A 16,327-nucleotide genomic window follows, 5' to 3' on the forward strand; every position below is an offset into this window, starting at 1 on the left:
ACACACACCTCCTTTAGTATATTCACTAAGGGATATATTTCGAAAGCTATAAAAATATAAAAGCCTAATATTATAATATGCCCTCTTACAAAAAAATATTTTAATAGAAGACAATGCTACAGGCTTTGATGCTATTGAAGAATAGGACCATGTAAGGGCATCACTCATGCCTGATGGTTGGCAGGGGTGAGAAAGGGTGGAGAGAGGACAAAAATGACTGGCCCTTCAGAATGTTCTTTGTATAGCTGGGGACACTGGCATACGACTGTTATCCTATTGTCTTTGGAGGCTGAAGCAAGAGGATTGCAACTTCAAAGCCACCCTCAGCAACTTAAGAAAGCCCTAAGCAACTTAGCAAGAACCTGTCTCAAAATAAATTTTAAAAAAGGCTGAGAATGTGGCTCAGTGGTTGAATGCACCTGGGTTCAATCCCTGGTACAATTTTTTTTTTTTAAAAAGAAGATAGAAAGAAAGAAAAAAAAAGAGAAGAATTTTCTTTGTATAGAAAAGGCAGACAATATATTGGGAGGGAGGGCTTAAGCACAAGGACCCCACAAATGGTTCCTGAAGCTCTGATTGTGCCTAATCATCCTCTTAACCTTCTAGATTCAAGGGATAATTCTAGATAACTCTATAACTTTATATGTATGCCACAAATAAGGAGCTGATTTTAATAATTTATTTCTACAGATTCACAGACTTTCACAGTTAGAAAGTATGTTTAAAATCATTTTGCAGTTGAAAAAACTGAGACCAGAGATATGGAGACCTGTTTTGGGTATTATGGCAGGATACCCAGGTTTTCTGAACTCTCATGGAGGTACATATGGAAAGGAAGGAAGGTAGATGTCAGAAGATTTCCTCAATGACTTTAGAGAAAAGGAAAACCCTTCTACATTCCATACTAATGATGGGGGGGGGGGAGACACCAAAAGTTGGTTAGTGGTGGAAAAATGCTCCATAATGTCCACATAACTCCAAGCTCCCAACCTTGATACTCTATTGACACACAGTAATGGTGGAAGAACTTCTATGTGTTTGCTGACTTTTCTTGCCCAGGCAACAGAAGGTACTTGTGGAAAGAGGAAACCATTATTGATATCACACCATTCTTTGGTCAGCTTCTATTTAAAGATGAAGGACTTTCCAGGTAAGTCTGCACCTAAAGAAAGTCAATTGTGCTGGGAGGGTTAATTCTAGGTCAGCACGAGATTTTTTGCTAAAATATCTACAGTGCACAATGGTCAAAGCAATGAAAAGAAGTGACTTACTGCATTGACATGTAACCACAGATTACAGGTTATCACCACTGTTTATTGCTAACAGTAACAAATGACCATTTTTCCCTGGTCTCACTGAGACCCATGAAAGCCACAGTGTTTGGGGCTGTCTTCATAGGAAGAATATGCCTAGGTCACCAGCAGGATATAAGAAAATCTAGCTGAGACCAATTTGTGTTCCTTGGTTTCCAAGGTGTTTTGTGCTCACAAGTGTTTTTTTTTTTTTTTTTTTTTAGTACTGGGGATTGAACCCAGGGGCACTCAACTACTGAGCCACATCCTAGCCCTTTTTTTTTGTACTTGATTTAGAGACAGGGTCTCAATGAGTTGCTTAGGGCCTTGCTAAACTGCTGAAGCTGGCTTTGAACTTGCCATCCTCTTGTCTCAGCCTCCTGAGCCACTGGGATTATAGGCATGTGCCACCATCCCTGGCCACATGAGTGGTTCTTTATGCAAGAGACAAAGTGCATCTTGATATGTAGCCCTTGCAGAGAGAAGGCAACAGGAGCTTGCATGTGGCCTCTCTGGACCCTACACTGTGAAGTATCCCGTGGCTGTGATGCATAACCTGGTTTCAGTGTTGTTGATACACTGTATCCTGTTCCTGAAATGCAGATTTGGACGTATTGCCATTTGGGTTCTCAGAGTCCTTTTCAGCAACTGAATTGTCTTAACTGCCACCATTCATGAAAGGTAGGAGTCAGATTGTTTAGAAGACCCCCTACCTCGCATTCCTTCTTAGCTAAAAATATGAGTATGGCTTTATTTAGAAAGAAAAAAAATGATTCTGATAAAAGGTGCAAAAATCAATGAATGATACTGGTCGTCAGGTTGCCCTTGATTTGAAGTGTCAACAGGCTTTGAAATTGGCTATTGATTATATAAATTTCTACTGAGATCAGGAAATGATAGAACCTGAGTCTAAAAAGTTAACAAAATGGATGAGAAGGGAATTGCAAACTGATGGAAGAGTTGATAAAAATGCAATTCCTTTCCAAGCGTGGTGGTGCATGCCTGTAATCCCAGTGGCTCATGAGGCTGAGGCAGGAGGATCACAAGGCAGCCTGAGCAACTTAGCAAGGCCCTAAGCAACTTAGTGAGACCCTATCTCTAAATAAAATATAATAAAGGGCTGGGGTTCAGTGGTTAAGTGCCCCTGGATTCAATCCCCAGTACCAAAAAAAAAAAAAAAAAAAAAAAAGTGAACAAGACATTTGAATACAATAAATATAGAGATGGGAATTCTGACTGTAACTTTGACTCCACAGAACAATATTAATGTGGCTGTGTCTGTCTTTTGGTTTTTGTTCCACAAAATATATCTGTTACTAAGCATCTGTGTTGAAAAGTACTCCATAGGAATGTTGGCCCAGTCAAATCTGGACAATAATGATTCATAACAATCTGAATGAACACCATGGCTAGCAAATGAGATAATGAAGATTTAAGAAAGGTATTGGGAGCCAGGTGTGGTGGCACACAGCTGTAATCCCAGCAACTCAGGAGGCTGAGGCAGGAGAATTGTGAGTTCAAAGCCAGCCTCAGTAATTTAGCGAGGCCATAAGCAACTCTGTGAGATCCTGTCTCTAATAAAATATAAAAAATTAAATACTCCAGTATTTCTTCTGGGGGATACATGGGTCTTGTTATAGAACCCCTCTTTTTAGGGTACCAATGTGGCTCAGTGGTTAAGCACTCCTGGGTGCAATCCCTGGTGCCAAAGAAAGATATTTGGTATATAATAGAAGGTTTATATGCTCATCTGTCATAATATTATGTCTAAAAATATTGCTTTCTATCCCATTATTGTGTGTGAAAAGTCATAAGTGGGTGGAAGGACAATTTGGACACTTGGATCACTGAGAGAAGTAAGTTTAATTTGGTGGGCCTACTTTCCTGAGACTAAAACGCCAGAAATTTGATGTGGATGGTTATGGAAATTTCAGAAAGAAGGAGAAGGATGGCAAGGTGCCTAGAATAACTAGAAAATGGAACCAATGATTACTGGAGAATGGAATCTGCAAGGTGCTCTTTTAACAGCTCAGCATCATGACTCAGAGGCAACCATTCTTTCCCTAGTGTGCAACTCAGGGGCAATAGGCAAATTTTAAATAGGACTCCAGTATTTCCTCTGGTAGATAAATGAGTCTTGCTATAGGGTCTCTCTCTTTAAGGTACCAATAGCTTTCAAACCACATAAACTGAGAAAATTAATTTGGCTATATCCTCAAGATATTTTTGATTCTGAAATAACAGAGACATGGCATCTAACCTATGTAAAAAGTGAAGAAATGGTATATAGAAAAAGAAGATTTTTGTGGGGGAGGGGGAAAATAATTATACTGCCTCTTGGGACCCTCTCTTTTGAGGCTATGGATCCATGTCCTACCTTTAAGGCTATTGTCATATTGTATATAGCTTTTTCTAGCAGTAGGCTACAGATACGTAAGCCATGTTACTGTGGGTCCTGTCAGTCTTATTTAGCAATCCTTTAGGACACTATCAAAGGGTGAGGTACATTTACAGAGAAAGGGGCACCTGGTTTGTCATGGTGAGAGGGGGTCCAGAAGTTTTGGCTTTATTTAGGTTATCGCAGGCACCAAACCGCTATAATATATGACTTGGTTGCTGAACAGAGGCAAATTATTCTCAATTTCTTGTTGTTTGCAGAATATTTGTCACATTTATCAACTGTAGTATATTTAGCCCTATGGTTTGGGCTCTTTCCAACCCCACACACACTAATAAACTAAATATACTTGCTTTGATAAGTACATTTTAACTTCTGCTCTTAGTAGTTGGCTATATTTTTAATTTTAGAAGCCACACACTTATGGAATGTCATAAGAACCACAGAAGGAGAAAGAAAAAGCTTAGATTATCTTTTTTCATAATTTTTACCAGGGTATCAACTATATGAACCAGCTTATAAATCCTTCTTACTGAGATTTTCTCTTTGTCTCTGCTATCAAGTTCAATTTTCATTCACAATGCATTGAAAGACACTATAGAGTCATGCAACATTAAACCAATTACCAACTGGGGACATTATAGGCCAATGGTGATGCTCCTGAGTTAAGTAGCAAATTCTCTATAGTGGATAAAATTGTGTTATTCAGTATTCTGCTAGGGAAATGAAAAAAAAAATAAGATCAAGTGCTTAATAGAGGTGGCAGCGGATATTTTCTAAGGAATCTGTAATTCAAACTCTTCCCTGGCATCAGGAAATCACTGAGATAACATCATTAATTTCCATTAGAGTAAGAGTTAGTAGAAGAGACCTTGGTAGGAAAAGCTAGGCAGGGGAAGTTTCATTTGCCTATACTACAGACAACAGCTCTTTATCATGGCTTTGCAGGCATAGAAATGACAAAAGGCTGGAAGATAAACCTAAGCAAATATAAAATTAAGAGGAAATTCCTAAATCACCTACTGCAAAGTTACCGAGTAATATGACCTCACATGTTTTCAAAAATAAAAGGATTGGGGAACTCTTCACTCTGCATTTTTAATATAGCATGACGCATAACACCCTTCTTGCATTCTTGAGAACTCAGTACCTAATTTAGATAAATACACTCTAATTTTGTTATCCTTGATTTTTTTTCAAATAGGAAAAAAGTTATACTGCAAAGGGAAATGCTGAAAACTTCAAATCTGTTAAAAAGTGAAAACTTAAATCAATCATTCTACATTCAGAGCTTAACCTTATTACAAGGTTCTCACCTTGAATGGGCAACCTTTTTTACAATATTAAATTCCACAATTTCTCCAATGTTTATCCAAAATGTTAACATAACTTGAAATGATAGGTAATAAAACACGTAAGCAAATAGAATTGTATTTTTATTTTTGACAGGAAAATGGAATAATGCCTAAACTCAGGGTCAAAAGGAACACTATAGAAAGGGGCAATCATAAAACATTATAGACATTTCCATCTAGTCTATTTCTGAGCTTTTTCATAGTATAACCTGGAACAGCTGGTTATCTCTTTTGAATCCTTGGATCTTACAGAAATATTCTACAGTACTTTATAATAACCAGTTCATAATTCCCCTTTTATCAAAGGAAAGCAGTATGTCTGAGATAGGGCAGGGTCAGGAGAAGGAAAAAAATAGAAGATAACTTTCTCCATCCAGCCCTTTTACTCCACCCTACCCCAAACTGCTTTGTCCCTGCTAAGGTACACTAACAGGTCCCTAAGTAAATCCTAAACCCTGAGGATCCTTTTAAAAACCACCTTAGGTTTTTAAACCTAAGGTAGTGGAGCACACCTGTAATCCCAATGAGGCTGAGACAGGGAAACCACAAGCTAGTCTCAGCAATTGAGGGAGACCCTGTCTCAAAATTTTTAAAAAAAAGTAAAATAAAGGGCAGTAAATGTGGCTCAGTGGTTAAGTACCCCTGGACTCAATCTCAGGTACCAAAAAAAAAAAGTAAAAAATAAAAAAAAAAAAAACACCACTTGAACTTGGCAGCTGTATAGCTGAAAAAGCAATAACTTCAGGCTATATGCTATGAGGAAATGGAAGACTCAGTTAACTTTCATTAATGCATTCCTTCCATGACAACATATCGAACCCTATTCTGTGCCAGGCTTGGTGCTAAGGCTCGTGCTAAGTACTGGGCATACCAAAATGAAAAAGAAAGGCTTATCCTCTCTTCTAGAAAATTCTACTTCTTGGAAATTTCCATGTCTATGAAAGAACCATATGCCAGGGACTCTTTGACTATCTTATCATTAGCCTCTAAATGTTTCCCTAATTGAAACCCCTCCATTCCTGAAGCATTGGTGGTAAAGATTCATGGTCCTTCTTCTCTTCCCCAGTTCTGGCCCCAATTCTGGATGATTTCAACACTGGCCTGGGTACTGCATGCAGCCTCTCAGTTCCTTAACTTCTGATTTCATTTCCATGGAAATCTACACCTATCCTACTCATACCTCTGTTACCTACTCAAATGGTCATATCCTAGACCTTATCAATCACCTGGAACTCTTCCACTTTCAGTATTTGTTCCTCTGCCTCCCCTGAACAGTCAGCCTCTTGATTCCTCACCCTCCTAAATAGTAGCTTCCACCTGAATTCACAGCTTCTCCTACCCAACACAGACTTGACAGCATTCTAACCCTTCTTTTGCCCAAATCCTCACTTCTCTCACACATCTGTCCTTTACCCCAGGACAGAAGTATTTGGCTTCTGACTGCTACATGCACCTGAAGAAACATGGCACCCCTGTAGATTGGTACTGTTATAAATCACTTAACTAACTCCACATGTCATAATGCTGGTTTCTAACACAACCCTCTCTCTTATTCTCCACAAAGATAGACCCAACCTCATTTTATCACCTTCCATGCTGAAGTGAATCACAGGGACTCTCTTCCAACTCCACATAGAAAGCACATGGCTTTAGATGGACATCCCTCACCTTCCTGCTACCAAGCTTCTTAGTTACCTGGACCTGCACATGTCCTTTCCTCTATCCCACCCATTATAGTGGAAAGGAGGTACTCTCCCCAGTCTCAAGCGCTCGGTCACCTACATGCCCATATCCTTTGAGAATGCACATTTTTATTGTGTTCTCTTGAGCCAGTGAGTTTAACCTCACCATGTTCTCTTCTCATATTCCTATAAATATACTCAAGTGTCTCAGTAATTCCTCAGCCCCTTTCAGCTAGCTATCCTCATCTTCCTTCCGCTTCACAATTAAATTTCTCCAGGAACTGTCCATACCTACCATCTCTACATTCCCACTTTTGATCTGCTTTTGCCTTCATGCATCACCTCCACCATGCCTCTAAAATCACAAAGCTACTAAAGACCTCTTCAGTTCTAAATCCAATGGGTATTATCCCCAAATTCATCCTAACATCTGAGCAACCTCTCACCCTATGAAAGTTCCCTTCTTTCTTCCCATACAGTGGCACTACCACCTCTTGGGATTTTCCTTCTCTTCTGTTGGCCATTCCTTGTAGCCCTTTTTGTAGGTTGCTTATCCTCTCTTTTAAATAACTCTTCTCACTCAACACTCTGGGTCATCTCATCCTCCCTATAGTTGATTATAAGCAGCATCTACATGCTGATGATTTCTTATTGTTTTTTTGTGTGTATTTCTCCTGAGTATCAGAGCTTCATATCCAATTCCACCAGGCAAATCCACCATTTGCCTGGTAGCCCAAGCCAGGAACCTAAGCATCTTCCTTGATACCCTTCAATCACCACATCAAATAAATCACTTAGGTCTATCAAATCCACCTCCTAAGTATTTCTAAATTCTGTCCACTTGTCTCCATTCTTCTTAGCTAATTCAGGCCACCATATTGCTGGTTCTGATTTCTGCAACAGGTCTCTATTCTGTCAGCTGCACAACCCTTCAATACAATCTGGTTTGTTTCACAGCCAGAACGATTTTTCTAAATGAAAATCTGATCATGTCATCCTCTTGCCAAAATGTCTTGAATGGCTCCCCACTGACCTCTAAATCCTTTAACTTGGGTTTGAAAAGCCTTTCGCAATCTGCCTGCAGCTTCTCTCTCCAGCCTAAGATTTCACAATAGCCCTCCTTGGAATTCTGTGCTTTAACCATGATGGAGTATTTTCTGTTCCTAAATGCATCATGCCTTCTTTGGGCTCCACACCTTGGATCATAATCTTCTTTCTGACTAGAACATTCTTCCTAGAGTGAGCTCTACTTACCCTTCTGAACTCACCTAGCTTAGACATCACCTCTTCAACCAAACTTTCTCTGAACCTCACTCCACACAGCTAGCTGTTCTCACGATACCCCAATCCCATTCTTCCACTGTCACACAACTAAATACATGATATTGAAACTGTCTCTGCACTTTTCCTTAGTGCCCACCAAACCTGAAAATAGAGACAATATCACCTAGTGTTTTTACCAATCGTGGACATTCTTGATGATTTTATACGTACATCTGTCTGTCTCCAGATTTTATAGACATCTTGGTATCCCTCATTAGATTGTAAATACCTTTATGGTGGGGGCTGTGCCCATTGGTTTCACCGGCATATCATAAATGTATATAGATAAACAATATTACATAATAATTCACTTTGTTGACAACAAAGAGATACACTAAACTATAACACTTCAGGATTTCCCAACAAATATATGATAAAAAGCACCAAAAAGCAATCCATTCTTTTTTCCTAACTACAGCATTCACTGGTACATTAACATTCAATCCAATAAATCATACACATCTGTGAACTTGATTTGGATAAGATTGTCATCAACTTCTAATACTAAATGCCCTTTGTAAGAAGAAATAAAAGATAGAAAGGGGAAATAATGTGAGTTTCATACAGATAATTATGGATACCAATGCTATTAACTGGAATATTAAAATTATCAATATATTATCAACATCAAGAGCTAAGGACTATTCATGGGAATAATTCTAAATACAACAAAGTGGTCTAGATAAACACTAGGCCAAAGATACTATAAAGAATGAATGCTATGTTGCAATAAGACTTGTGAAAGCTGTATCAGCCCTGTCCAAGGGAAACACTTCCAGTCCACTTTATTTTTTAAGCAAAGAAAAATTATCAAAATCTTCAAGTACTGGATAATACTTACAACAAAGGGCCTTCTGCAGTCTTCGGAGTTTCATGGCAGTCCTATAAGCTGAGAACCTGACATTATTCAGATCAGCTGAAGAAAAAAAGGGGGGAAACAATGATCGTTTGTTATTTCATCAGAAAGCACAGACCAAAATCCCCAATGATTTGCCAATAACCACAAAAATAGGCTAGCAAAAAAAAAAAAAAAAAAAAATCTTGTATCTATGCTCCAAGCTTTGGAAGGTCAAATTGTTGGGGTAAAGGGGAAAAAAAAATCCCTTCGCTCTTTGAAAATCAGGAAAACTAAGTTCTGTGACAGATGACAGTGGCAGAGCCTATAGAGTCATTCAGGTAGTCCTTGTTCCCAAGAGGAAAAAGAAGGACAGGCATTATCTTTCTTTCTAGACTGTAATCTGGATCTACTATAGTGAATCTCTGCTGCCCAAGATTAAAGAGAACATGGAATACGTTAACGAAATAGCTATAAGAACTTAGTAAACAAGTAGTAAAATAACAACTCTTGTGGTTATAAAAGTTATATATGCTCACTGTAGAAAATGTAAAGATTATGGGAAAATATAAAACTGTATTAAAATCATCCAATATTAACATTTTTAACATTTTTAACCTGTGTGTATCTGTAAAAATAATTTTTTAATTGACAACGAATTATATGTTTATCACATATAATACAACATGATGTTTTGAGGTGTCTATATACATAGAATAGTTTTAAATCTAGCTAATTAACATGCATTACCCAATGCAGTTATCATTTTGTAGTAAGAAAACTTAACATCCATTCTCTAAGCATTTTTCACAAATACAATATACTCCCATTAGCTATAGTCACCATAGTGTAGAAAAGATTTCCTGAACTTATTCTTGTTAACAGTCATTTTGTATTTTTTGACCAACAACTCACTTTATTATTCTAAGGTACGATAAATCATTCTAATATGCAGCATAAAGTAACAAAAATTTTTTCTACCAGTTTTGTTTGAGGTTCTGAAGATTGAAACCAGAGCCTTGAATACTGTAGTACTTGACTACTGAGCAAGTACTATGCCACTGAGCTACAGACCCTTATTCTACTGTTTTCTATAGTCATCTGTCTATCAAGCCCCCAACTCACCTAGTAGGAACCTACATTCAGCTGGTGCTCTTATTCAAGTTTGCACAAATCTTTTTTTTTTTTTAATTTTATTAGTTGTTGATGGATCTTTATTTATTTATATGTGGTACTGAGAATGGAACCCAGTGCCTCACACCTGCTAGGTAAGTGCTCTACCACTGAGCCACAACCCCAACCCCAAGTTTGCCCAAATCTTGATATACACTGGGATACAGTTGTTTTCTAGTGTTTTTGTTCATGTGTGTTTCAGGAATATAGGTCCCAAAAGCTCCTTGAAGATAAGAACTCTTTCACCTACTTATGTCATATTTCCTAGCAACTTCATATACAACTGGTCTCTGAAAAAGCAAGTCTAATACAGCTAGGGGACTGATTGAATGAATAAATGAACCAAAGAATGAAAGAAAACATACTGACAAACATGACTAAATGCCATCATCAAATGGCACCCATAAAACCGATTCTAATGGATTGTTAGGAAAGGGCAATAATTTAATCCATATCCAAGTCACTTAGGTCAACATTATTAGCTTTATGGCTTTCGCAGAAACCAAACATAAAATCCTGAATTTAAATTAGGGGGAAGAAAATAATGTCTGTAACTTAAAAAAATTTTAAAGACTGTCAATACCAAATAATGGCAAGGATATGGAGCAACTAGAACTCTCATACACAGCTGGAGGGGGGGAATGTAAAGCAATACAACTCTGGAAAATCAGTTTATAAATCACATGTCCACAAAAAGATCAGCCAGGCACTGTGGCACATGCCTGTAATTCCAGCAACTCAGGAAGCTGAGAGAGGAAGATTGTTGCTCAAGTTCAAGGTCAGCCTCAGCAACTGAGCGAGGCCCTGAGCAACTTAGTGAGACACTGTCTCTAAATAAAATTTTAAAAAGGGCTGGGGAATGTGGCTCAGTGGTTAAGTGCCTCTAGGTTCAATCCCCAATGCCAAAAAAAAGTGCATATTAATGTCCACAGCAATTTTATTCAAAATAATCCCAAACTGGAAACAAACCAATAGGGTAATGGATAAACAAACTGTGGTCCAGTTGTACAATGGCTACTGCGCTCCAATAAAAGAGAAGTAACTACTGATAAGGCAATAATATAAATTGATCTGAAAAACACTGAGCTCGGGCTTGGGGCTGTAGTTCAGTAGCAGAGTGCTTGCTAGCATATATGAGACACTGGGTTCAATCCTTAGCACCACATTTTTTTAAAAAAAACTAAACAAATAAAGGCATGCTGTCCATCTACAACTATAAAAAAATAAAAACAAAACAAAACAAAAAACCACTGAGCCAGGTATTCCATTTACATGAAATTGTAAAACGTGCAAAACTCACCTATAGTATGGATGGTAGTCTAGGGTGGGGGTGAGTGGGCACTGACCACAAAGGAACACAAAGGTATTTTCTAGGTGATTGAAATATATATTTTTATTGCTATGGTGGTTACATAAGTGTATATGTTTGTCAAAACTCAAACTGAACCCTTAAAATGGAAGCATTTTATGGTGTTTAAATTATGCCTCAAGAAAGTACATTTTAAGAGTTTAAAAAAACCCTCACGTGGACAGTACAATATGATGTATGAGTGTGTTAGCTAAAGGTACACTGTAGAGGCGGTCAGTTGTCTTAATCAGGAATGCACACTCTAGGGGTGGTTGGCTAGCAATTAATCAAAAAGCCTCACTCCAGAGGCGGCCACTGTAAGTGCTTCAGCTATATTTAGTTCCTATTACACCATGGGTTTCATTAATTATCCTAATTAATGTTAGACGAGCTTGTGTTGATGATGTTAGTAGTTTGCAAAATACAAGGATCTGAAAACGATTTAGAAACATTCACCACCTTTACATTAAGAATCTAGCAGGTCCTATATCTTTACAAATGGTGCCCTAAGCTCCATTCCAAAACATCCAATGAATCCAGCTGTGATTCATTGGATTCTTGGTTGCCTGAATTCAATCAGATGATTGACAGAATCCTGCTAGGAGATCAATGGTTCTCAAACTTGAGTGTACATGTGAATCACCTGAGGGCTGCCTTAAACATACAGATCTCCCAGGTCCCACCCTCAGATTTTCTGATTCACTAGGTCTGGGGAGGGCCTGAGAATCTGCATTCCTAACAAATTTCCAGGCCATGCAGTTGCTGCTGGTCTGGGGACCACACTTCTGAGAACCACTGTAATGGACACATGGAGACTATGAGCTTCTCACATCACAAAAGACAGAACTGATGTTTCACTATGCTTTTGATGCAGGCTGTAAGATTATTTTGTGCCCATTAGCTAATAAATGTTCATATGTGACAGAGCTTGTTCTGAGACTTGCTTCCATTATAACCTGGCAGCCGAAATGAGGATAAGAAGGCAGCTCTTAGCTACCTCTAACCACAGGTGGCTACCAAAACCTACCAAAGAGAACCTACATGGGTCCTTCATAGAAAAAATGTGAGTCAAGGACCAAGGACACCTGAATTTTTTTGGAGCTTATCAGAAATGCAGAATCTCAGGCCCCACTCAGATCTATGAATTAATGTCAACATTTTAACTAGATCCCCAGGTAATTAATACGGACATTCAAGTACAACCAAGTCTTTAATTGTTCATTTTAATAATTTTTTCTTGTTGTTAAGCTTCAAGTTATAAACTCTGACAAAACCCATGATTCCCCCGCCCCCCATCAGTCTATATTCTACTTGTGGGCTTTTAGGAGATTATTTTATAAGTATTATAATAGTCAATTGGGACAAAAACTCACCTCTAGGACACATTTATCATACATTTACCAACAAAAGATATTCAATAAGTTAAAAGCATCTAAGAGTATCCTGAAAGGTTAAATATACAAATTCTTCTTGAAGTGAGTTAAAATTTTTCCCCTGGCCTTGTTCTCTGGAGAGAACTTGATTTATCTGTATTCCACTGATTTTCCTTGGTTCTCTCTCCCCCAAGAGTCATGGTTCTCCCTTTGTCTCTTTTTTCCCAATCATTGATACCTTTTTGGGTGGTCTCAACCAACACATGGCAAGAATTGAGTTGTCTTGTAGCATTAGTCCACAAAAAACAATCCCTGTCCTTCCTGCTCCAGATGGGTATAATACTATTCACCAGTGAGACCAGATTTTTCCTATGCTAGTATGGAGCTCCTTAATACACACTCACAGTTGAGTTCCCTTAGCTTGACTCTTTATAAAACAAGCAATGTTGAGACACAGAAATGCACTTTGGGTCAAATACAGATCACTTTTCTCTTAACAACGGCTTCTAGCAGTTTCCAAGGGATGAGCCTCCAACCCCAAATTTTCTTGTATTCATTTCCTTATACAAAAATGTTGAGTACAGGCTGCGTTCCAACCAAACATCTTGATAGAAGTTAGTGGCACAAGATTTCTCTTGTTTTTTCCTTTCTTTCTAATCTTCCTTTTAAATTGCCTCTTATTCATTTAAGTTTCCTATCTTCCTTCTTTCATAATACCAAGATCCTTCTCTTGTGACTCCAATTTGACTCCCCTTTCCAGTTTTCCTGGTTCTATTCAGAATTCAAAACAAATGGTCCAAATGAGGTCAGGCACTCCATCAAATCTCACAGTTCCTATCAAGAATTGGCAAATTCCAGGAACTAGAGACCCAAAGGGAGAGGCAAAGATGATCTGATTCTTTCAGGGTGGAGAACACTTGTGGAATGGTATCAAGAGACAGGATCTGGAACAACCCTGCTCTAGCAGTGCTCAGTTTTCTTAAAGCAGTTCAAACTTAGCTCTCTTTAGAAAATCTTCTAATTATGACACATTCAGCCTCTAGTTAATCTTCCTGATAGACTTACATCGTGCCTCCAATCCACTCTAAAGAACAAGTCTTCTGCCATCCATTTTCTACACACCATATTCCAACCCATTCTCAAAACAGTGATTCAAGAGTATCAGAAGAAAATAGCAGGATAAATGGCTACTCTCCAACATCATGCTGCAGAAGTCATATCAATTTATATTGAATAATCACAGTGATTTGCAGTGGAGTTCTGATGCCCTAAAAGTCCTCCTCAAAGTTACCGTCTGTGTTGAGTATGCATGTGTTGCTAGGAATCTGCAGTGCCACTCCCTCTGGCTTACAGCTGGAAGAGATAAGTCTCTGCCTTGTGAAAATGTGTAGGATGCACACAGAATCCTCAAGATGTGATGCAGCTGCGAACAATGTGAAGCTGTCCTGGGCTGACACTTGAGATTACTGTGCAGCTACAAAATGCAAGCAGTTTAGTAATGCTAAAGCCCCTCATTCCAGTGGCCCATGGGAGACTAGCCTCCACTTTCCTTGGGAACTGTCTTTCCAGAACTCTGATCCAAGTTGTAATGAGCTCACTAGCTCTCACAGCCGGAACTCCAAGAAGGGAGTTACACCATGTTTCCATGGCAGCTGGTAGAAAGCACACTTCACAAGGATAAAAATGCTGAACTGTACATTCCTCTTCCCAACTTGCATTATTTTTATTCGGGACTTGTTCTAGCCTAGAAATAGAGAAATCTAGAATCTTAAGGAATGAGGGCAAATACCTCAAGTTCAATTATCAACTATACAGCCCAGACACCCTTTACGTGGAAACACAAAACAAGTAACAAAGACTTCTTGTCCTTTTGTTTAACCTCTGAACTTCTGACTTTGGTAAATATTTCTGCTTTATGATTTTTAATTTCATTCTGTGGTAGGTAGTAGTGGAAGGTGGTGTCAAATTCATAAGCAAAGAATGATCAATCAAGTTCCAGTCACAAATCTGCCCATGCTAGACATGCTCTTGCAAAAATACTGGTAAACACAGCATGTTTGAGTCATGGGAAAATGTAGAAGATATTATAGAAAGAAAACATTAAGCCCCATTTTTTTCAATTTTATAGCTAGTTTCTGCCTTTTAATAATATTGCCAAAATCCTGCTAACTCTGACTGAAGTCCAAAATTTAATAAACAAGGAGTGTAGCTGGGCGTGGTGGTGCACACCTTTAATCCCAGAGGCTGGGGAGGCTGAGGCAGGAGGATTAAAAGATCAAAGCCAGCTATAGCTACTTAGTGAGACTCTGTCTCAAAATAAAAATAAAAAGGGGCTAGGGATGTAGCTCAGTGGTTAAGCATCCCTGGGTTCAATTCCCAGTACCAAAAACAAAAAAAAAAAAAAGGAAAAACAAGGAGTGTTTATAGTCCAGCTTCCAGTGGGCTTTCTGGAAAGATCCAAAGTTCCAGTATGCTTATCTATTAGGTAGAAAGAATTACAATGACCTCATAAACTTAATGAGTGGAAAGGGCTGTATGGCTAAAGATCATTCCAACAGATACCAGTGTTGTGCTCTTTGTATTTTCCTACCAACTCTATTTCCCAGAAGAAATTTAATCCAAATCTCCCAGGTGATTATGAGTGGAAAATAAAAATAGGAGAAAATATGATATTTTTTGGCACAGTCCCAAATCCAGTGTTTAGTAGTCAATGTGCATTGAACTACTATATGTCTATTTAAATAATTTTCCAAATTTTCCCAAAAAAGACAAAACAAAGCTCCTCCTATAAAAATGGCAATTTTAAATATAATATCTATGATTCTTCAGCCTCATTTTTCCTAGAATGTTCTAATGGGGCCACGCATAATAAATATTTTTGCCAGCCCAAACTCACTAGAATGGACAAGAACGATGGGTCCTAATGAGGCTTGAGATAAACTGACTAATTTAAATCAAATCTGGCTTAAAAGCAAATTAAGCCAAGATGTACAGGCTTCAGAAGATTAGAATTATTGGAAACTAGTGAGAAACAGACCAGGAATTCTGGAACATACCTTTAAAGCATTAGCGAGAGAAGACTATTAACACATCATACTAAGCCTATAGCTGTTTAGATATATTTGAGGCCTTTTAAATCTAAACTCATTAAAACCTCATCAACACAGAGCTTTACTTAAATAGGAAAAAATAAACACAGACACACACACACACACACACACACACACACACACCTAAGCAGGAATTACGCATTCATACTCACATGAACTATAGAAATCCCAGTCTGTGAATTTATAATTACTGGCAAGTTAGGTTTCCAGATGTGAGGTGGCATTACTTATTTGCCACCAGTGACTTTCTAAAGATCTTCTAATAAAGTATCGAGTGTGGTACACAATGTGGAACACAGAATTGAGGAAAAGGGAACAAGGTCATAAACAAAACACTGAGAGCTGCAAGTATGAAATAAAAGACAGCACAAAATCCTGGCTGTGAACTGTTCAAGGCCTTTCTGGCTCCAACCTCTCCCTTGGCCTTCCTCAGCACAA

General features: G+C 38.3%; 1 protein-coding gene across 10 annotated transcripts in view; it reads right to left on the reverse strand.

Moving 5' to 3' along the window:
- Positions 1-16,327, reverse strand: part of Dmd (dystrophin) — a 2,062,171-nt gene that overhangs the window by 93,630 nt on the left and 1,952,214 nt on the right. For all 10 annotated transcript variants that reach the window (XM_071606751.1, XM_071606753.1, XM_071606749.1 and 7 more), the window contains one exon: positions 8,892-8,966. In XM_071606751.1, coding sequence (XP_071462852.1) covers positions 8,892-8,966 — 75 coding nt within the window. The remainder of the gene's footprint in view (positions 1-8,891; positions 8,967-16,327) is intronic.

This window comes from Marmota flaviventris, chromosome X (genome assembly GCF_047511675.1).
Source record: "Marmota flaviventris isolate mMarFla1 chromosome X, mMarFla1.hap1, whole genome shotgun sequence".
NCBI classification, from domain to species: domain Eukaryota; kingdom Metazoa; phylum Chordata; class Mammalia; order Rodentia; family Sciuridae; genus Marmota; species Marmota flaviventris.